The sequence below is a fragment of the Siphateles boraxobius genome, unplaced genomic scaffold, assembly GCF_051911475.1.
Source record: "Siphateles boraxobius isolate OS27281-9 unplaced genomic scaffold, OSU_SipBor_1 133, whole genome shotgun sequence".
NCBI lineage: Eukaryota > Metazoa > Chordata > Actinopteri > Cypriniformes > Leuciscidae > Siphateles > Siphateles boraxobius.
Genome location: NW_027508737.1, coordinates 164,152 through 186,961, shown reverse-complemented (window position 1 = coordinate 186,961; position 22,810 = coordinate 164,152). Strand labels below are relative to the sequence as shown.

The 22,810-nt window shown below is 40.4% G+C and overlaps 1 protein-coding gene across 2 annotated transcripts in view; it reads right to left on the bottom strand.

The window, feature by feature from the left end:
* LOC143737954 (histone H3-like centromeric protein A) overlaps positions 1 to 13,877 on the bottom strand; it is a 38,341-nt gene extending 24,464 nt beyond the window's left edge. For both annotated transcript variants that reach the window (XM_077229760.1, XM_077229761.1), the window contains exons 1-2: positions 13,795 to 13,877; positions 13,342 to 13,479 (exon numbers count right to left, since the gene is read on the bottom strand). In XM_077229760.1, the coding sequence (XP_077085875.1) occupies positions 13,342 to 13,450 (109 nt within the window). In that variant the 5' untranslated portion in view covers positions 13,451 to 13,479; positions 13,795 to 13,877. The remainder of the gene's footprint in view (positions 1 to 13,341; positions 13,480 to 13,794) is intronic.
* Positions 13,878 to 22,810: the final 8,933 nt, after the last annotated feature.

The following is a 22,810-nucleotide window of genomic DNA, read 5'->3' as shown; positions in this document are numbered from 1 at the left end:
ATAGCCTACATTAATTTATAGGCTATATTAAATAAGCTACCATTGTCCACAGTTTATGAAATGAACACCCGCCATCCCGTGGTAGTGTGTGTGTGTATTGCGCAGTGACGTGCGAACTCAACTTGAAAAATGCCTTTGCCTGTCTTAGGCACAGTTAAAAAGTTTTAAACATGCTTGCAGAAATATACATTTGATTACATTTTGGAGAACAGACAGAGGAAGATCCGTTGATGTGCATTTGATCGTTGGTTGTGTTCAGATGTTCAGTAGCGGTCAAGAGCGCGAGCACATGTGAAGAGTTTCTTCTGTGTCAATGGTTCCCTTTACATGCCTTTGAATGCAAAACTCTGCAGAGTGACTTTATTTCGACATTGTCTAATAATACAAATGTAGTTGTATAAGTTACTATTATACAAACCAAAGGACAGGCAATGGTTTTCGGGCTACAGATGGCAGAATTTTTTTTTTTTGCAAAGATATAGCCTTTCTAATTATGATAAAAATAGTAATTTAAATTAAAAATATCTAAATAATATCATGTCATATATATATATATATATATATATATATATATATATATATATATATATATATATGACATGATATTATTTAGATATTTTTAATTTAGGCCTATAAGATCAGAAGTAACTAGTAACTAACTACTTGAGTAGTTTTTTCATTGGATACTTATTACTGAAGTAACTATTAAGATTATTATTTTACTTTGAGTAAATATTTCTATAAGTACTTTTACTTTTACTTGAGTGCAGTTTTTGGATACTCTACCCACCTCTGCCAATTAGGAATACAGGAATTGAGGCATATAAAATGAAAAGTTACATGTGTGTTACATGTTTTTTAATAGTTTTTTTGAGAGTTTTTCTGATTTGATAGTTAAAAGATTAAAACATTTTGCTAACATGAGGTCTTGTGTCACTGTCAGTCTTTTTACTTCAGTGCAAAACTAGGTTATGCAGATTAAGACCACTATTCATCAGCATGCATTGATTAATCCCATGGCATGTAGCAAAAAAAAAAAGTGCGACCAAATCATATGCTGGTGCGACCAACTGAGAAAGTTGGTAGCACCAGTGCAACCAGTGGAAAAGTTAGTCTGGAGCCCTGGCCAAGGGGATAGCGTAAAGCAGTGTTTCTCAACCCTGCTCGTGAAGGACCCCCAACACTGCACGTTTTCTTTGTCTCCCTAATCAAACACACCTTATTCAACTCATCAGCTCATTATCACATATATCCGCATGTGATAATGAGCTGATGAGTTGACTCCGGTGTGTTTGATTAGGGAGACAAAGAAAACTTGCAGTGTTGGGGATCCTTCAGGAGCAGGGTTGAGAAACATGGGCGTAAAGGACACACCAGGAAATGAGATATCCACTATGATAGTAGTGTGATCTGAAATAACTATAGGATTGTAGAAGTGTTAACAGAAGAGAGCAGCTTGTTGTCAATGAGAAAGAGGTTGATTCGAGTAAAAGTACCATGTACGGGAGAGAAAAAAGAAAACTGCTTATCACTGGGATTGTAGAAGCGCCATACATCCGGACTGCATACTGCTCCATAAACAGCTGAATAACTTTAGATGATTTAGATGGAGAGGGGGGCTTATTGGATGAGCGATGGAGTCAGGGATCAAGACAGCAATTAAAGTCACCACAGAGAATAAGGTGACTAGACACTATATAAGAAATTCAAAAAAAGTATGTTTTTATAGAAATCCTCATTATCCCAGTTTGGGCCATACACATTAGCTAACGTCAGACTAGTGCCAAAAATTGGCCCTGTAACAATAATAAAGCGACCATTGGCATCCGATATGACTTTAAAGACAGACAAAGGTACTGACTTATGCACTAAGATTGCAGTCCCATGGGCCTTACATGAAAATGAAGAATAGTAGAGTTGGCCTAACCATCCTCTACGAAGTTTAAGATGATCAGATGGTTTAAGGTGGGTTTCCTGCAAAAAAGCAATTTTAGTGTTTAAATGTAAGTATTTAAGTGATGCTTTATTGCATTTCACAGGTGAATTTAGCCCCTTCACATTCCAGCTGGTTAACCTCAAGCCACCAGATGCCAACTTGGCGTTATAATTTAACATAGAAAGGATATGTTAGAGGTAATATAATCCAACAAATCTGCACCCATGACAGATTCCCGGCAGCACAAGAGAGGGAGAAAGAGGTAGCACACCAAATTGAAAAAAGGAAAGAAAGAAAAAAGAAAAAAAACCCACACACAGCACAAGAAACCAAACACACACACAAAAAAAACTGCTAACCCCAACCCGGTTGCCGTAGAGAACAAAAACAGCAACTCTGATACAACGATCAGTGAGTATTACTACTTCTCTATAGCAATCGCATTGCCCCTACATACAAGTGCAATTGAACCTAAAGAGTACAAGTTAAACCTTATCAAACATCTCGAGTAAAACACATTGAAAGAATCAAGGCTTGGACTTATAAGACCCGGGAGGCCCATATAATAGTCAGCAGAAAAGATAACAAAACAGCATTCACCTTATAGCAGGTGTATGGTGCAAGGATGCATGTTATAAAAATCGGAATATACAAGACTTTAAAAAAAAGGGGGATACCGTAACATGCATTTACCGTCCGTAAAAAGGCGAAGATTGTGATGAAAGACAGGAAAAAGGCCTGCACCGCCATAGCAGCACCGGCCGCAGACACTCCAATATAGTCTGGCGCGGATTAATGCACAGGCTTACATAGGCTCCAGCCTAGGGGCCCCACGTGTTCAGGGGGCCTCGGATTGGCCAGACATTTTTTTTTTTTACTTAAGCGCGAACCTATCAGTACGGGGACTTCCCTTTCCCGGGAAGTCACCTGTGGGGGAAAAAAACAATCCGTGGCGACGGTTTTGCAATCCGTTTGCTCAGTTTATAAACAGTAGGCTACTCACAAATTCTCAAACTGTTCCCTCGGTTTAACAAATCGTGCCCACGGATTAATAAACCGTACCCACGAGTTTCTAATCCGTGCTCTAAGATTTGTAAATCGTGCCTTCAGTTTTTGCAATCTGTACCCACGAATTCATAAACCGAGCCCACGCTTTCACAATCCGTTCCCACGGGTTTGTAAACTGTATTCGCGATTTGTGGCCTCTCCCCCAGTCTGTGCTGGATGATTCAACCAGGCCTCCTGTTTAGGGATGCTTTTCATTATGTTTAAACTTAATTTTTTTAAATGGATAATTTCTTGAATTTTCTAAAAAAAAACGACGTATCTTTAAAGTAATTTTTTGGGAGAGGAAAAAGCTCAGTATAATAGAATAAGCAAAAAAAGACTTCACATATAAAAAATAAATATAACAAACACAAGGTTATGTTATATAAAAATGAAACATTCATACATTATTTAATGATTGTCTTCAGTGAACTCATTTATAAACGCAAATGATAATAATAATTATCATTATTATTACATTTAGGCCAGATATTTAGAAGGCGTTTTTATACAAAAAAGGAACAACGCAATTCTTCAAATTTCAGTCATAATACAGGTTATACCATAATAATAAAGGGCTAAGATGATAACAAATAAACACAAGATTTTGACGCATAGCTATCCAAGTTTGTGCGGAGTGTGGAGGCGCGGGCGCAAACACTTGCATTTTCCTATCAACAGTGGAAACAACTTAAAATACTCAAAAAAATTAAAATAATAATTTCTAGTCATACAGGAAAGAATATTACATCATTCGCAACTACTTTTATTTTTCCAAATTCACAATAACAAGAAAACGTTGTGCTTTTGTAAAATAAAACAATCAGGCGCGCTTTCATGATCTCTGTGAACTGGAGCGCATCTCATAAATGAACTGAAACAAAATATAGCCTGCCTATATAAAGCTTGAAATGTACACTTTTAAAGAAACAATTAAAATGTATTGTTATTTTTTCAGACACATTTATTATCATTAGCCTATAAGCTCTCTGTATGGTTCCAGAGATATGGCTCTTCTCATTCAGAATCAGCACTGCGCAGAAAATATCATTTCCAGGTTCTAATTTGGCCTTAGAAAACCAGTAAAATCAACATTTTTTCAATATTAATTTATGAATATTTTAAAGGTTTAAAGGGGCAAAAAGTCAAACAAAAACCTGAAAATACGTCAGTATTTATTTATTATTATTTTATTTTTTAGCGCTGTATTTGGTGTGTGGCCTACAGTTCAAATTACATTTTTTGTGTTCAACTTTGCGTTTTAAAAATACAACAACCGTTCATTTTTCGTTTTTCAATTAGCCTACGGGTTAAAAAAAGAAAAAGGAATAAACTCCGCACAAACACTTGGATATGCGTCAAAATCGTGTTTATTTGTGATAATCTTAGCACTGTATTTCTCTTGTCTAACCTGTATGACTGACATTTGACGAATTGCTTTGTTCTTTTTTTTTTTTTTTTTGGATAAAAGCGTCTTCTAAATATGTAGCCTACATGTAATAATAATAATGAGCATTATTATTATTTGCGTTTATAACTATAAATGAGTTCACTGAAGACAGTAATATGTTTATCATAAAATGATTTATGAATGTTTTATTTTTATATAACCTAACCTTTTACAGTTTTGGAAATGTGTTTGTTATATTTATTTTTTATATGTGAAGTCATATTTTTTTGCTTATTCTATTATACTGAGCTTTTTCCTCTCCCAAAAAATTACTTTAAAGATATGTCGTTTTTTGGAAAATTCAAGAAATTATCCATTTTAAAAAATTAAGGTTGAATCACCCGGCACAGACTGGGGGAGAGGCCACAAATCCGTGAGTAGGCTACACTTTACAAACCCGTGGGAACGGATTGTGAAACCATGGGCACGGTTTATGAATTCGTGGGTACAGATCTCAAAAACTGAAGGCACTGTTTACAAATCTGAGACCGCGGATTAGAAACTCGTGGGTACGGTTTATTAATCCGTGGGCACGATTTGTGAAACCGAGGGAACAGTTGGAGAATTCGTAAGTACGGTTTATAAACTGAGCGAACGGATTGCAAAACCGTCGCCACGGATTGTTTTTTTTTTCCCCCACAGGTGACTTCCCGGGCTCCGTATTTCCGCGATTGCTCTCCGTGGACGTGAATTGGTTATCCAATCAGCTGCTGCTGGTCAAATCATGTCAATCATTTTCATTTACGTCACTACTATTGCTGGACGGCATAGTGGCAGAATGGCTGAAAGAAAGCATGAAAGTGGAGCACAAAAACGTAAATTACTAAAGTTAAGAGAACAACGGGACCAAGATATATTGAAAAAAAATCCTAAATTGACTGCATATTTCAAAGCTGCTGAATCTTCATCCAGTCGAAGACAAGATCTACCGCAGACTGCCGGAACGGAGCTAGATGAAACGCCTGCAGCTAGCTCATCATGTTATCGGTAATATTTCAAGGAATTTGGGGAGTTATTCCACAATGCAGTGTTTCCTCTGTTTATTTTATTGTGGTGGTGCGCAATGGCAAAATTTCTTCCGCCTCGCTTTTTATTTTTGTTAAAATGTTCGCTTTCTTCCGAGTCGACTATTAAACGAACAGCTCGCGGGACGATTCTGGTGCTAGGCGTCTTCAGGGCTATCATCCACTTGCGAGGCAGAGGCGCTGAGAGGCAGAGGCGCTGAGAGGCAAAGGCGCTGGCGCCCTCCTAGCAACGGCGATTCGGGTTCGCGCTTAAAAACGTCACTGGGTCCGCGGGAGATGGCTTTAAAAAACGCAGACACCAAAATCAAGAAATAAATAACTATGGCTAACATTACAAGAAACATCAGGGCTCGAAATTAACATCAATGCTCGAAATCAAAGCCATTTTGGTCGCATATGCTCCTGAAATATAATCGGTGCGACCTAAAAATATATTTGGGTGCTGACTACTACACGAAATTTAAAAGGCTGATTTGATGTTTACTTGACTGACAGGACAGCTGTTTCGGTGGTTGCCTAGCAACATAAAACTCACTCACTGCACTCACACAAAGAGCAGCCTAGGGGCCCCTGACAACCTTAATCCGCCCCTGAATATAGTGACATCAGAAAGTGTCAATTGGCTTGCTTACGAGTTCGTGTTTCAGTCCTGGTCGAATTTGACAGCATCTGAAGTAGGGCTGTCAATCTTCCTCTATAATACTATTCGAATTCCATTCCTTGTTTTATTTAATATTCGAATAATATTTATTATTATATATTTACGACTTTACACAGTTTTAGGCCACTATAGCATGTGGTTGTTGTTACACGTTGTGTCCACTAGAGGGACATCTAACATTACAATAAACATTTAGAAACATTTAGGTGATTGCTTTCTTATTAACAATAAAACAGCGGAACAAAATGAATGAGTTTAATTTGTCAACTTTAATGGACATTTTTTATATAAAAAAAAACAAGGGGTGCTGAGACTGCATCAATAACTGCACAGCATTTTTGCGCGGCTAGGAACCGTGTACCCTGGCTCAAGCTTGTGAATAAAATCTTTAAATCCAGACCCCTGCGTCATGTTGATCGGTCTCATATCTTTACAGATAAACCGTGTCAGTTTGTCTGTTATCGCGGACAGCTGGTAAGCCCCGTGATGAGGAGAGAGGCAGAAAAGAAGTAATTATTGGCTGTTTTAGCGGTGGTTCCTCGGACAGATCGCCTGGCTTGTCAGGGTATAACGCTGTCAGGTGTGCCCTCAGGTTGCTAGCTGAGGAGTGATATTTCATTCGGATTTTGCATATTCTGCAGATTGTAATTTTTCCATTTATGGTTTGAAATCCAAACACCTTCCACACATCGCTTCTCAAATTGTCAGGAGTGGTGATCTCCGTTTCCATCTCCGCCATTTTTGACAGTATTGCTATGATGATACAGCGTGGATAACGTGCACAATTGTGTTACGATTCAAAAATTATATTGTTCATCAGACGAAACAAAAGCATTTCATTTTCACATGCGTGTAAGCCAAGGCGGTGAGAAAGCCAAGATTGGCTATATGATATAAAATAAATAAATAAATAAATTATATATATATTAGGGCTGTCAAAAATAGCCCGTTAACGACGTTAATTACGTCCATTTTTTTAACACATTTCGCGCATGCGCAGTGCGACAAATTATTCAGGTCAGGAAAGTGGTTGGGACGGGAGCTAGAGGCGAGATGGAGCAAGGCGAGCAAAGTGGGCCTATTGACGGATTCAAATATAAAAATAAAGATGATGGTACAGTTAACAAGTACAAGGTTATTTGCGAGTTTTGTAACAAGGAGTTTCAATTTCACCGGAGCTGTTCAAGCTTGAGGTACCATGTCAACGCCAAACATGCGTTTGCAGGGCCGTCAGGTTCAGCAAGTGTTTCGCGCCAGACCACGCTGAATTTTCGCGGGCCATTAACAAAATCAACATCAGATAATTTGACTAACAAAATAGCAAAATGGATTGCAAAGGATTGTAGACCCGTTAGCATTGTAGAAGACTCAGGTTTCATTGATGTTTTGCAAGTGGCGTCTCAAGACTCATCCTATAGGCCACCGTCAAGAGCCACAGTTATGACGAGAATCCACAAGCTCTATCAAAACGAAAAAGAAAAAAGGAAAGAGGTCTTGGCTCAAGTAAATCATATCGCCCTGACAGGAGACCATTGGACATCAGTGAGTAACGACAATTACCTCGGAGTAACTGCACATTTCATCAGTGACACGTGGGAACTGAAGTCTTTTGCGCTGACTATATCAAAAACTGAGGAGCGTCATTTTCCGGCGGCTTGTAAAGAACAGTTCCTATCTGTTGCACGTAAGTGGGCAAGGCAAGACGAGGGCAAGACGACAACAATTGGTATTGACAGTGCACGTAACATGGTTGCCGCAATTCGACTTACACTATGAACACATGAACTGTGTCGCTGACATGGTGCAGAGAAGCGTCACAGTGAGTCTTGCTGACAGCGGCTTTGTAAATGCTTTGGCCAAGGCTCGCAAAGTTGTCGGTCATTTTAAGCACAGCCCAGCAAATGCTGCGGAGCTTCAAGCACAACAAATCAGCCTGGGAAAGAAGCTAGAGCCATTGATCCAGGATGTTCCAACACGTTGGAATTCGACGCTGGAAATGATAAAGCGCGTGAGCAGAAATAAAGAGGCTGTCATCGCAGCCCTGGACAATCAGGATCACAAACTCGTTTCGCCGACCGCAGCAGAGTGGGATAAACTGCAGAGGCTGGAGACACTTCTAGAGCCATGCAGGTAAATCAGTCTGTAACTTATCAAATAACGTTGCTTTGATTTTTTTCTGGAATGAATTAAAACAAGTCAAATATCAATAACATGTATGTAAATAATAATAATGATAATAATAATAATTATTATTATCATAATAATAATAATAATTTGTTGATAACCACTGTTCTAATAATACACTGTTTCTGTGTGCATGTGTGTGTGTTTGTGTGCATAGGTATGTAACTGAGCTCCTGGGTGGAGAGGCCTATGTCTCCTGTTCTGTGGTACTACCTTCTCTCTGCCACTTGCGTCTCAAGATGGAAGCCTGTGATGAGGACCCTGCATATGTGGTGAGATTCAAGACCAAGTTCAAGGAGGACCTAGCATCCCGTCAAGAACAGCTAAACAATGCATGGCTCCATATTGCTGCAGTTTTGGATCCTCGTTTCAAAGACTTGAAATGCCGTCCCAAGACGGACAGGGAAGCGGTGTGGACCACACTTGAACGGATGCTGCAACAAGAATCACCCAGAAAGTCTTCACAGACACATGATGATGGGCCACCCAGGCAGCAAATCAGCCTTCTTCAAATGGGCTCAGATTCAGAATCAGAAGATGAAGAGGTCCAACCTGCCATACAGAGGTACAGAGCAGAGCCCACCATTAAATTGGAGGACTGCCCCTTGAGGTGGTGGGCATCTCATTCCCACCGCCCATGAGAAGCTGGCCTCACTAGCTCACAAATATCTAGCCACTTCTGCAACCACTGTTCCCTGTGAACGACTTTTCTCAGTTGCAGGTCACATTGTGAACAAGAAAAGATCAGCTTTACTCTCAGAAAATGTGAACAAGTTAGTTTGCCTCAGCAACTGGCTGAAAGATGATGAAGCTCAGTAGATTTGAAAGGTGATGTTCAAACAAAAAGACCAGTTTCAGTGCAACATGTTATAGTAGTTAGGAACTGGATTTTTGAGCAACTGGATTAAAGAATGGAGGAAAAGGTAAAAGATTGTTCTTTGGTTTGATTTAAAAGTTTTATTGAAAATGTTTTTTTTTTCACATAAAAACGCAACAGATGACTCAAATTGTGCAAAAATATGGTAGGTCACTGTTATGATTTGACTACATTTATTGCTTTCTGTTCAATTGAATGCTGTAAATTGTACATCCTGGTTAAGAGGAATGCCAAAGAAGAAGCGATGGGACATTACAAAGACAAATATTATGGTGCGTACGTATGTTTCAGCTTGATTTAACCACCATTATTTGGCTGTGTTAATAAACAGACATAATATGAAAATTATGTATCTGTGTCTTTTTATTTATCTTTTGGTATGCATTTCAGAAAAAAAATGGTTAGGATTCAGGTGTAATTGCAAATAGTGATTAATCCTGATTAACCCACTGAAAATTCTGATTAATTTGATTAAAAATTTTAATAATTTGACAGCCCTAATATATATATATATATATATATATATATATACATAAAGCAATTTTCGAATAGTATTGATTTTTTTTAATATTCGAATTATCTGAAGCGGACTGAAGCCATGTTTTATCCCCGTTGGGTAGAGTGATGCGCAGTCTGGCAAGGAGCGCTAGCTTGTATCCGCACTTGTATAGCTCGGCCATAGGACCTCTGTACTCGACGCGCTGCTTCAATACGGACTAATCGTATGGCCTTTAAAGTAACACTAGGTAACTTTTCAACCTTCATAATATATTTCCCAGTCTCTTGTGATGGTACATTGACTTACAATAGGTTGAATGACACGTCTGCCATAGCCTGACGGGGTCTGTAGCGTTTTTAATCGTACTTTTAAACTTCGGGTTTCGGGTAGTAACCGACGAACAAAGAGAACTACAAAACTCCACTGCTTTACGGCATATACGTCACTTCCACCACCACCCCACTTCCTTAGATTCGCAGGGCTGTCAAGTGTCACGCATTGAGCGTGACAGTCACTCATTTCGGTCTTTTGTCATGCTCTCCCTCCACACATTGTATTTCTCACGCTGAAAAACTATTTGTAATATATTTAATATGCCGCAGCGCCCAAAACTCTGGCCGCGCCACTCTCACTGTGGAACAGGCATGAATTCAAGCGCGTGTACTCTGGTGTTGTTCGTCTGGTGTTGTTAGCCAATCAGAAAATAGCACTATTGTATCTGGGTAACATTTAACGCAACAACCAATGACACCCCGTAGTCTGGGGTGTTTTTTTGTCTGCCTGACTATGTTACGGAAGCTATCTTATCCTCCGTTTATCTTCATGAATCAGGTAATGATTATTTGTCTTGCCTCAAGCTATAATGCAAATCGATTTGTAAAATTTGCAATTTATTTATGGTAGCTTGATATTATAATATTGACGATATATGGTTATTATCTACCACTCAAACATTGCATTGAAGTATCATATAGATTCAGTAAAACGGTAACCAATAGACTAGGCTACTATAATGACACTGGCTTGTAAACGTGATCATCGCGATCATTTGTTGTTAGAAAAAAATAAAACCCATGAAATTATATTCATATGACATGCTGAAATACATGCCACTGTACCTGGGATGAAGACATTTCACACGCGACGCAAGCAGAACACCTGCATGTGACCTCCTCCTTCAGTGTTCAGGGCTATCATGGTTGTCAACAAATGCACGATGACAGAGTTTACGACAGTAGTAGAAGACAATACTGTTTCCCAACTGTAGGGGGACCCCGAGAGCAAAAGGTACCTGGTGTTACTTTAAAAAGCAGGACACCCCACTTTTTTGAGCCTCACGGATTACCACGTTTTTAACTTGGAATCGGTGGAAATGCAAGATAACAGGCCGCGGCCTTCCTCCCTGAGCCGGCTTAGGAACGAGGCTCCGGTGCGCACGATCTATCTCAGGGGGGCGAAGTGAGGGCATCCGTGCCAAGATCATCCACAAGAGGTTGAGAAAAAAACGTGGATGGACGAGAACATTAGGTCGATTCAGGAAAGTCTATAATACGAATGTTTTGGCGTCTGCTGCAACCCTCATTGTCTTTCTGCAAAGCGGAGTAAGCGCCCTCCAGATGCTGAAGTCGTTGGTCAACTGAGGTGGCGTTAACTTCCAGAGAATCAATGCGTTGCCCGTGATCAGTAATGGTGGAATGAATGCTGTCCAGTGTAGATGCAAGAGACTCGAATGAGGATTTAAAATCAGCCGAAAGGGCCTCTCTGTTCGTCCAGGAGTGAGCTAATGTCGGCCATGGAAATGCTAGCCGTTGAAGAACACTCCTTATCTTTTTCTGCATGTTTTCCTTTAGCCTTAGACATGATAAAGTGGACCAGGCACTTACAACCAGTTTAATAAACTTTTGTTGACACTATAAATAAAAATATGAAGGTTTAACAAGAAAATTAAAAATGAAACCGCAGGAGCAAGCTATTCAAAAATCTCCAAAATTATTGTACGTAATGATTCAATACATTATAGACAACTGTTCAAAAATGAACATTTAAATGGACTTGAGAACAGGCCTCGGTTTTTTTAATAAAAACCCAAAGTGCTTTCATATCTAACACCTCAAGTTATTAGGGGTTATCACTCGTCTCTCATGTCGCACAGGTTGATCGCCACTGTTGGCAAAACACCACCAGCAGCAGCCGATTGAAACTATAGGCGTGTAAAATTGGTGGGAATTTTCTTTTTAACTTTCGCAAATGCCTACTGCACTTTCTTTATTTTCTTTTTCTGCTTATTTGTGAGTTTTGTTACATCTATCTTTTTTATTTGTTTAATTTATTTAAAATTAATAGTATACATATTTGGTTAAAATAGATACCGTATTTTCGTTTTCGAAACTTGTGTTGGTTGCTTCGATCGATTGTGCAATCGATTTTCGAACATAAAGTGACAGCCAATGTCATACGTAACTTAAGAGACAGTCTCTAACGAACTTCCAGTGGGAAGTATTCCTTTATGCCAGTATTTGTAGGCTATATTATAGCCCACATTCCCAATAAGGTGCGAGTTTTGGTCTTTTATTTAACTGTATTAGTCCATTAAGCTACGTTAAGCGCTTAAAATGTCCCGACGGCAGTGGAATCCTGAAGTATGACATATGAGGGAAACAATAGTACTGCAGCACAGAGCCACGATATAAAAGTTAAGGAAACTAAACAACCGAGAGAAATATGTCAACTACCTCAGATTTAACGCTTGATCTGTACATCAGCATTGGATGAATAACAATCTCGTTCATAGTAGAGAAAGCTGCTTACATGTTGCCTACACATGGTAAAAGAAACAGTGAAGACATTGAATTAAACATAAAAACAACTTCTGTGTCTTTTTAACATATATACACTGACAATCATCGCATATACTTACTGATTATAATTACCGTCTCTCTACCCGTTGCTCTGGTCTTCGTCAACAGCCGCTTGCACTAACTGCTGTTAAACCGACTAACAGCAGATGGAGATTATGGATAGCAATCTACTGCTACTCCTGCAGTTCCCAGATGTGCTAGGTTCAATTTTCTGTAGAATTTGAACCACTCAATTTGTGGAAGCAAATTTGTAATGCAAAATAAAATGGACCGAAAATTGCCTGTCGAATATTATAGATTGTATTTTTAAACATAATTTTGGGGGTATTTTAATCCAAAAGTCTTACATATTGTGTCTTTAAATCAAGTACCAGACTAAAATACATGTTTGAGCTGTAATTGAAAGCATCTTGCACTGACATATCTTAAAATGTGTCACTGTCATTGTTTTGTCTCAAGATGCTCATCAGTAATGTTTTTTTCAAAGCCATTTAAAAGTCCTAATTGAACTCAATTAATAAAAGCTCTGTCTGTGAAACCAGGCCTTGGTTAACTTGTTTAACCCCACCAGTGACATTTGAGACCAAATTTGCTTGCCACTGAAGAATATTATAATAGTTATATTTTAACTTAACTATAAAATTGCTAATCTCTTGAATTATTACATTGTTGGAATAAAACATGAATAATAACATGAGATCTACATATAACAGTTGCATTAATACTGCTGCTGATGTTGTCTTTAACCACTGTGCGTGCATTGCACATTGATAAGAGAGGGAAGCCAATACTATAAGAGCTCACCGGAGGGTCCGCTGGTGCGGCGGGTTCTAGCTGTTAACGGTGGTGCAGGGGGAGATCTGCGTCTGGGGGTCGATGGCTTTCGCTTGTGTACCGATTTATCGTGCCGCATGGCAACAATATCAGATCAACAGCGCTAGACTGCAACACAACAAATGCATCTGTTGATAGCGTGACAAATGATGCAGATCATAGTATTCTCTAAACACACATCAACTGTTTAATCTATGAGATTAGTGCGTCTCCATAAATCACCGACACGTAAATGTAAAGTGCCAATCTCACATTAACCTTCAGAAAAAGTATTCTTCAATTCACATGCAACACTTCAAAACTACAAACTATTAAATTTAATAAATGAACGGCGACTGCTCGACATAACACTTTCTCTCTATTCTGGGCAAATTCAACAAAGTCCAGGCAATCAAAATACACAAAAAAGAAGATAATATTTACCAGCACTTAATATCGTAGTTTGGAAATCTTCTAACACGTACAAATTCAAACAGTGCTGAATAGCTCCTTGGCCAATGAGAGAGGCAATTCGCGGATGACGTCGTAAGGAGATATTTGATTGGATAACTCCTCTAAACGTATTTTCTAGGGATTTTTTATGCGACAATTCGGTTTTACTATGGTGTGTACAACAATGTACCAGTAATAAAGTGCTAAAAAAATATATGTTTTGTTACCTTCCAAAGAAATATAATGAAAGTTTGAATCAAGGAGCATTAAACAAAAAGCGATGGAAAATGAGTGGACTTCGCTTCAGAAGCTTAGCCATGTAGGTCCTTTGTTACTTTTCTCAGCGCTAGTCACGATGATCAATCAAAGTCGTCTCTAGTTGGTTGGCTAAAGAAGGACGTTTCGGATACTCCAGTGTTGCCAGATTGGGCGGGTTCTTTTGATCGGTTTGGACTGGAGCCCAAGCATTAGTCATGTTATTTTAATACAAACGAACACATGCAAATAAAGTATCACAGAAAAATAATGTGTAGTGTTGTGAAAAAAACATGCAAAAGGCATTTTCCCTAACTCAATCCTCATTGGTTCTGGGCCGGGCGGGTAGAGCCATATATATATATATATATATATATATATATATATATATATATATATATATATATATATATATGTGTGTGTGTTTTTTTAGCTTTTTATTTATTTATTTATTACAGATCACATTTGTTACAATTTGCCGAAAAAGAAATTGAACTTGTAGTACAAAAATAATTTAGTTACAGTTCACGCTTTCATAAAGAATTTAAAAAAATGAATTAATAAACATACCTCGCCAATAGATAGAGAATTGAGACAAATATCACATAAGTAACAAATAATCTATATAAAAATTATAAACGGGTAGAGCCATATAAAGATATAGCGGAAGTTCAAAAAACTTGTTCGTCACGTGATTCGCATAGACCTCAGATAGTTCCAGGAAGTGCTTCGGAGCCAATTCAGATCAATGGAGTTAGTGGTTCTCAACTCCAGTCCTAGGGACCCACTATTCTGCACATTTTGTATGTCTCTCTTATCTGACACACTCAGTTCAGATCAAGGAGTCTTTCCTAACGAGCTGGTGATCTGAATCAGGTGTATAAGGAGACATAAAAAATGTGCAGACCAGTGGGTCCCGAGGACTGGAGTTGAGAACCACTTTTTTGGTAATTTGTACTCAATAAATGCATTGATTTACAATGTGTATATAATACACTGACATGTGAATGTAGTAGTTACAGCAATGTTGTTTTTAAAGTATATACATTTTCTATAATAATGATTAGTGTGGTCAACCAGCGTTGCCTGCCTTTGTTAACAGTTTAAGACCGGGTTACAGTTGTTTTTAAGTATTTTTGTGTTCTTAAACTTGTATGCTAGTTAAGGGTATCACGTAATGTTCACTATGGTTTCACAATGTCCTTGTGGTGACAGGTGATTGTCCTAAAAAAATCCATTGCAAACAAGTAAAATTGAATTAAGTGAAATTTCATTAATCTTAACATTTACAATGCTTATGCACCCCATGCACTTATTGCTAACACATAATATATTTAATTCTAAAACAAAACATGATTATACACAAATTATTTCCTAGTGTCCAAGTGCATTATTTCCTTTTAACATAATTTGATAAATTCATGACATACGTCACTTTAATCTATAAAAACTATTTAGTTTGAAATCATTTTTAGTACATTTAAATAGATATTTTATGTTTTTAATAACCTATTTTATGAAAATAACATGTTTTCTCAAACCCCTGAAATGTCAGGTTGTGCAACTGTCCGCACAAATGAACAGACTAAGAAACTATTTACAATGGTGTCTTGAGAATAAAAAAATAAAAACAAAATTCTATGGCATCATTTTAGCTTTTGAACCTTCCATAAACAAATGTTATAAATATCAGTAGTTTTAAAGGGACATTGTGTAGGAATTTCTCCCATCTAGTGGTGAAATTGTATTTTGCATTCAAACGAATTGTGCTCTCCAGCGCCTCGCATTTTCAAATGATTTTAAACTTGCCGGGGCAGTGACAAGCGCCTCTCACTGCTCTGCTCCTCTGTTTCTGCTCCTTTCAGTTCCCTTTCGATCGGTCACTTCGTATTGCGTAGCGGCTATTGCACTCTCTGTCGGCGGATGTGCAAGTGCATGCCTTTCTCCGTGCTGCGAACTCGGCTAGCTCTAGAGAGGGCGTGTGTCCCGCGCTTGCCGGACCACCCTCAAAGAAGCCAGCAAAACTTCCCACAGCCCCCTGTTCAGTTCAGGCGGCTGGGGATTTTATTATTGTGAACAAGCCCGCAGCAGTGAGCGCGTCTTTGCAACAAACGCCGTTTTCACGGCAACCCAAATAAAGCACATGAGCACAACACATGGGTTCACGGTCCCGCTTCACTAGGCGGCCCCTCCCCTGTTGTAACACTGACTTCCCCACGCGCAAATGCTTGTGCAGTCAGTACAACATTCAATGTGTGCACAAATCACAATATATGGGTTCACGGTCCCCCTTCACTAGGCGGCCCCTCCCCTGTTGTAACACTGACTTCCCCACACGCAAATGCTTGTACAGTCAGTCCAACACTCAATGTGTGCAAAAATCAACATATAAGGGTATCAGGTCCCCCTATGTTAGGCGGCCCGTCCCAATCAGTGTGTGAAGCCCTAACCACACGGGTTACAGCCTGGCAAGCTATCCCAGATGTGTCGAGTTGGGTTATAAACACTATAAAGCGAGGCTACTCGCTTCAATTCGCTCGCAGACCCCCAAAGTTTGAGGCGGTTCTCGAGACTTCGGTGAGAAGCAACGTGGGTCACATGCTTCGCACCGATGTACAGAATTCATTAGCAAAATGGGCGATAGACTTAGTCCCCCCTGTGCTAAAACATACCGTTTTTTACAGCCGCCATTTTCTAATTCCGAAAAATGACGGCGGCCTCAGACCCACTCTAGATCTGAGACATTTGAACAAAGCTCTCATGAGACGGCCGTTCAAAATGTTAGCTATCAGTTTCACAAGCACAACACATGGGTTCACGGTCCCCCTTCATCAGGCGTCCCCTCCCCCGTTGTAACACTGACTTCCCCACACGCAAATGCTTGTACAGTCAGTCCAATACTCAATGTGTGCACGAATCACAATATATGGGTTCACGGTCCCCCTTCACTAGGCGACCCCTCCCCTGTTGTAACACTGACTTCACCAGACGCAAATGCTTGTGCAGTCAGTCCAACATTCAATGTGTGCACAAATCACAATATATGGGTCGACGGTCCCCCTTCACTAGGCGGCCCCTCCCCTGTTGTAACACTGACTTCCCCACACGCAAATGCTTGTGCAGTCAGTCCAACATTCAATGTGTGCACAAATCACAATATATGGGTTCACGGTCCCCCTTCACTAGGCGGCCCCTCCCCTGTTGTAACACTGACTTCCCCACACGCAAATGCTTGTACAGTCAGTCCAATACTCAATGTGTATACAAATCACAATATAAGGGTATCAGGTCCCCCTACGTTAGGCGACCAGCCCCAATCAGTTTGTCAAGCCCTAGCCACACGGGTTCTAGCCTGGCAAGCTATCCCCGATGGGTCGAGTTGGGTCATAAACACTATAAAGCGAGGTTACTCGCTCCAATTCGCTCGCGGACCTTCATTTCACATTTTGAAGGCGGTTCTCGAGACTTCGGTGAGAACCAACCTAGGTCACGTGCTTCAGTGTCTACTGAATCTTTTAGCAAAAGGGGCGATAGAATTAGTCCATCCTCCCCCCCCCCCCGCGCTAAAAAATATGGGTTTTTACAGCCGCTATTTTCTGATTCCAAAAAAAGACGGTCGTCCAAAATGTTAACTATCAAACATATCCTCGCGCAAGTGCGCCCGGGGGATTGGTTTGTCACAGTGGATCTGAAAGATGCTTACTTTCACATTCAAATAAATCCTCGTCACAGGCCATTCTTGAGATTCGCCTTCGAGGGCTGGGCTTATCAATACACCGTTCTGCCGTTCGGTCTATCGTTGGCACCCCGTACATTCACGAAGTGTGTGGATGCAGCGCTTTCTCCTCTGAGACATCAGGGAGTGCGCGCGTTAAATTATCTCGAAGACTGGCTGGTGCTGGCACAGTCGAGAATCGAGCTATTAGCTCACAGGGATTTGATTCTCGGCCATCTAAAATGCCTGGGTTTCACAATCAATGTTTCAAAAAGCAAACTAACCCCCAGCCAGAGCGTGACCTTCTAGGCACAGTTTTAGACTCGATGGCTATGACAGCGCGACTCACACCAGAGCTCCGGTGCGAGCGCTTGCAGGCACTTTCAGATTGCGTGAGCACTGAAGAAATTTCAGAAACGGCTTTGTCTCATGGCAGCAGCATCGCCAGTACTCCGCATGGGATTACTGCGCATGCGCCCCAATGCAGCATTGGCTGAAACGCCGTGTACCAACTCATGCATGGCAGTCAGGCAGCTTGCGCGTTATGGTGTATCACGGTTGTTTAAGAACCCTGATTCCCGGGCGGGCTCAGAACTGGCACCACGAGGGGGTGACAATGGGAACAATTTCCATGAGGAAAGTGGTTCTTACAGATGCGTCCAACCTGGGTTTGGGAGCGCTGCACGAGGGCAAGCCTGCATCCGGCCTCTGGTCGAGCACGGAGCAGAGCTTACATATCAACTGTCTGGAGATGAAAGCAGTTGGGTTGGCCCTGAAGGCCTTTCTGTTGAACCTCAGAGGTCACCACGTCTTAGTCCACACAGACAATACGTCAGTGGTGGCCTACATGAATCGCCAGGGGGGCATCAGGTCAGGGAACCTGCATGCGATGGCAAGAGACCTCCTTTATATGGGCACAAACCAACCTGAGCTCTCTGAGAGCAGCTCATATCCCGGGCGTCCAGTATGTGGGCGCGGATATGCTTCACGGGGCAACACTTCCCTCGGTGAGTGGTCCCTTGAACCCACAGACGGTCAGTCTGATATAGAAGGTGTTTGGCGAGGCCGAAATCAACCTTTTCGCCTCGAGAATCAACACCCACTGCAAATTGTTCTTCTCTAACAACAGAGACGCGCTGGCCCATGTCTGCCCAAACCGTCCCTTTTATGCCTTTCCCCCCCGTCTCGATGATTCCACAAGTCATTAAACGGGTCAGAGAGAGCGGGTGCCCATTCCTTCTGGTGGCCCCTCTCTGGAAAACCAGACCGTGGTTCCCGGAACTGGTTCAGTTATCGGACTCAACCCCATGGCCTGTCCCACTGAGGAAAGACCTCCTCACACAGGCGAACGGGACATTGTGGCATCCGAGACCCAATTTATGGGCCCTCCATGTTTGGCCCCTTCCTACCCAAGGACCTTCCTGAGAGGGTTTTAAGCACTATATCTGAAGCCAGGGCCCCGTCGACTCGGCGCCTTTATGCTTCAAAATGGTCAGGTTTTTCCAGCTGGTGCTCGAAAAATCAGGCTGACCCAGAGTCATGTGAGATATCTGTGGTTCGCTCATTCTTACAGGAGCTGCTGGACGCGGATTGCTCCCCGTCCACGCTCAAAGTGTATGTGGCAGCCATAGCGGCACATCATGTTCTGACGGATGGCCAGTCACTGGGAAGAAAACACCTGGTCGTAAGATTCCTGAAAGGTGCGAGGAGAATGAACCCCTCCAGACCTCCGTCTGTGCCGCCTTGGGACCTCTCCACGGTCCTGGGGGCGCTGAAAGGTCCGCCTTTCGAACCGCTCCAATCGGTTTATCTAAAAACCCTCTCGTGAAGACAGCTCTCCTTATGGCGTTGGCATCTATCAAGCGAGTGGGAGCCCTGCATGTTTGGAGTTGGGTCCAGATGACTCCAGAGTCATCCTCAAGCCCAGACATGGTTACGTTCCTAAAGTGCTCTCAACACTGTACAGAGCACAGGTGGTGACAATAACAGCCCTCCCTACTTCTGTCTAGATGGATAGTGGATGCTATTTCTATGGCTTATATCGCAGCGGGTCAAGTTTGCCCTATGAGTATCAAGGCCCATACGACCAGAGGTATGGCCTCGTCATGGGCTTGGTCATCTGGAATTCCCATTAGTGATATTTGTGATGCGGCCGGCTGGTCCTCGCCTTCCACATTTATGAGTTTCTATTATAGGGAAGTGCCTTCCCTGCAGGCGAAGGTGCTTTCGGTATGATTAAGACCTGTCGGTGGCCGGTCTTGTCATATATTACTGTGCACTATCACATTCACATATTTATATAAAACCCGCTGCTGGCCGGTTGTATTTAATGCATAAACCCGCTGTTGCCGGTTATATTAACATATATATATAACCCACTTTTGGCCGGTTATATGACATATATAGAACCCGCTTTTGCCGGTTAAATCCGATACATATATAAAACCCGCTTTGGCCGGTTATAATTTCATATATAAATCCACTTGACTGGTTATATGTTCATATACTAATAACCCCGACAGTGTCTGGGTTCATTGGTGTAGTATGTTGGGTTATTTCTTACTGATGTGTACTATTTTAGACCTGACGGTGTCTGGTCTATTTATACATAATTATGCTGTTATGGCTTGTTCTGTATGCTCAGGGGCCTGAGTTGCAGTTGCAGCCAGTTGTGCGGCGTTTTGCATGGCGTCCCCACTGCGTATAGCTAGGCAATACGAAGTGACCGTTCGAAAGGGAACTACTCGGTTACTCACGTAACCTCAGTTCCCTGAGTTAGGGAACGAGTATTGCGTAGCCAGCCGCACTATAGTAACATGGCAAGTTGTCGCTTCAGTCGTTAAACCTGCTATAATGGCGAATTCGGGGACTATTATAGACTGAGGTCACGCCCCCTTGGCGGGCTCTGAGGTGTATGACGCAGAGTGATCTCATTGGTCGCATGTCAGAGGCGCCCGCGCCATTGGATGTGCAGTTGCCGCAGCGCAGCCTATGAGCGAGCCAGACGCTCATGTTCTAGCTGTGCAGCTGCAAATGCGCTTTACATAAAGGCTTCAGTAAATCGAGGAAAAGGAGTTTCCCCACTGCGTATAGCTACGCAATACTCGTTCCCTAACTCAGGGAACTGAGGTTATGTGAGTAACCGAGTAGTTACGTGACGCTGGCTCTGAACGAAAACATTTTGTGGAAACGCTTTTGCCTAGTACTTTTTTACCCTTTCCGCTATTATAGTTTTTCAAAATGGCGGAGCGACATGGAAGACTCCGTGGACCTACCTGTCACATGTATGTAAAGATAATAAATTCTTCGTTTACAAGGATAAGTCAGTTAATTAGCAGAGGTATTTGTACACCATTGAGGACATATTTATGAATAAAAATATTGATTTTAGACAATAAAATACCTAGACAACTACACATAGTCCCTTTAAAGCTGTTGAGATAATTGAAAAACTTTTGACCAGCAAGTTGTCAGGGTGGCACAATTGCAAACATGGCTCTTATTATGAATTGACAAGGAATATAATACATGATAATGCATCTTCCAGAGGAGCCTAAAATGGTCCTTGTGGCAGAGTGAAACGGTTTGTAGATCTCTCAAATACTGGTAAAAACTGCTGATTTCAAGTATGGGTAGGTTCGTACACTTTCCATTTCAGGTGAATTTAAACACTTAGAAATGTTAACAACTGAAGCTTGTTTAAATACATTGTTCATGACTCAAAAAAATACATCAGTTTCGGAAATATATATATATTTTTTAAAACTTTTTTGAAGCTTTATTTGTCAATGAAATATATATACTTTTGGACTGATTTAGCACAATGGATTTATAAACGTCTAATAAACTGGTGAGCAGGAGAGATCTAAATAGAACTAAAGATTTTGAGCTAAATTGTGCTCTAATCATACACTCTTAAAAAAAGGGCACATCGGGGTTCTATATAGCACCCTGGGGTTCCGTACTTGACCAATAGAACCCTTTACCGACAAAATGGTTCTATTTAGAACCCTTGGAGAGCAAAGAACCTTTTTTTATTAAAATGGTTCTATAATTCATGTTTTATGACTGAAGTGTATTGGGTGTATCTGCACTTTTTCACAAAGACCAAAACTGCGAAGTTTAATGTTTATTAAAAATAAGGAGCAATGAAAGTCTTGAAAAATCCAAGGATCTGAGACTGAAGGTGAGAGTACAGCATTCGTGCAGGGAGTCTCCAGGATCCACTGAATCCCCTTTGTGCGTCTTTTGTTGAAAGAGATAAAGGAGACAAAAACGGGACAAATTGTATACAAAAAAAATTTGCATCAAGGACTTCAAAGACACAAATAAAGAATAAGTCAGGAACTGATTATTTCAAAATATGACAACTTGACAGCTCAACAATAAACCAAGAAAACATGAGAACTTTCAACAAAACACATTTTATATTATTTTACATTTATTTGATTATTTTATTTATTTCTGAAGAACTCTCTAGGATATGTTGGTGCTTTAAGAAGTCATCCTGAACCAGTAATCACTTTTTTGGCAATTCTGCAGCTGTTAACTGGATGGGATGAATTTACATTTTTTTATTAATTTACATAAATTAGGGCTACATTATTATGCAATTATTTGTCGCATTTTTATTTCAATTTTTTTGATGTCATAAACTGTATATGACATGATTATTTATGTGTATACAGTACTGTGCAAAAGTCTTAGGCACGTTAGTATTTTCACCCCCAAAAAATGTTTTTAAGCCACTTTCTATCTTTTGCTGTAGTGTGTCCGTAGGAAATATCAGTTTAATAATAATAATAATAATTTGTTACATAATATTATATATTGTTATATATAAAATATATTTATATTGTTATATATATAAATATATTTATATTGTTATATATATAAATATATTTATATATATAAATATATAAAATAATATTGTTATATAGCGCTTTTCAGGGTACTCAAAGCGTTTTACATGGAGAGGGGAATCTCCTCAACCACCACCAATGTGCAGCACAACTTGGATGATGTGACGGCAGCCAT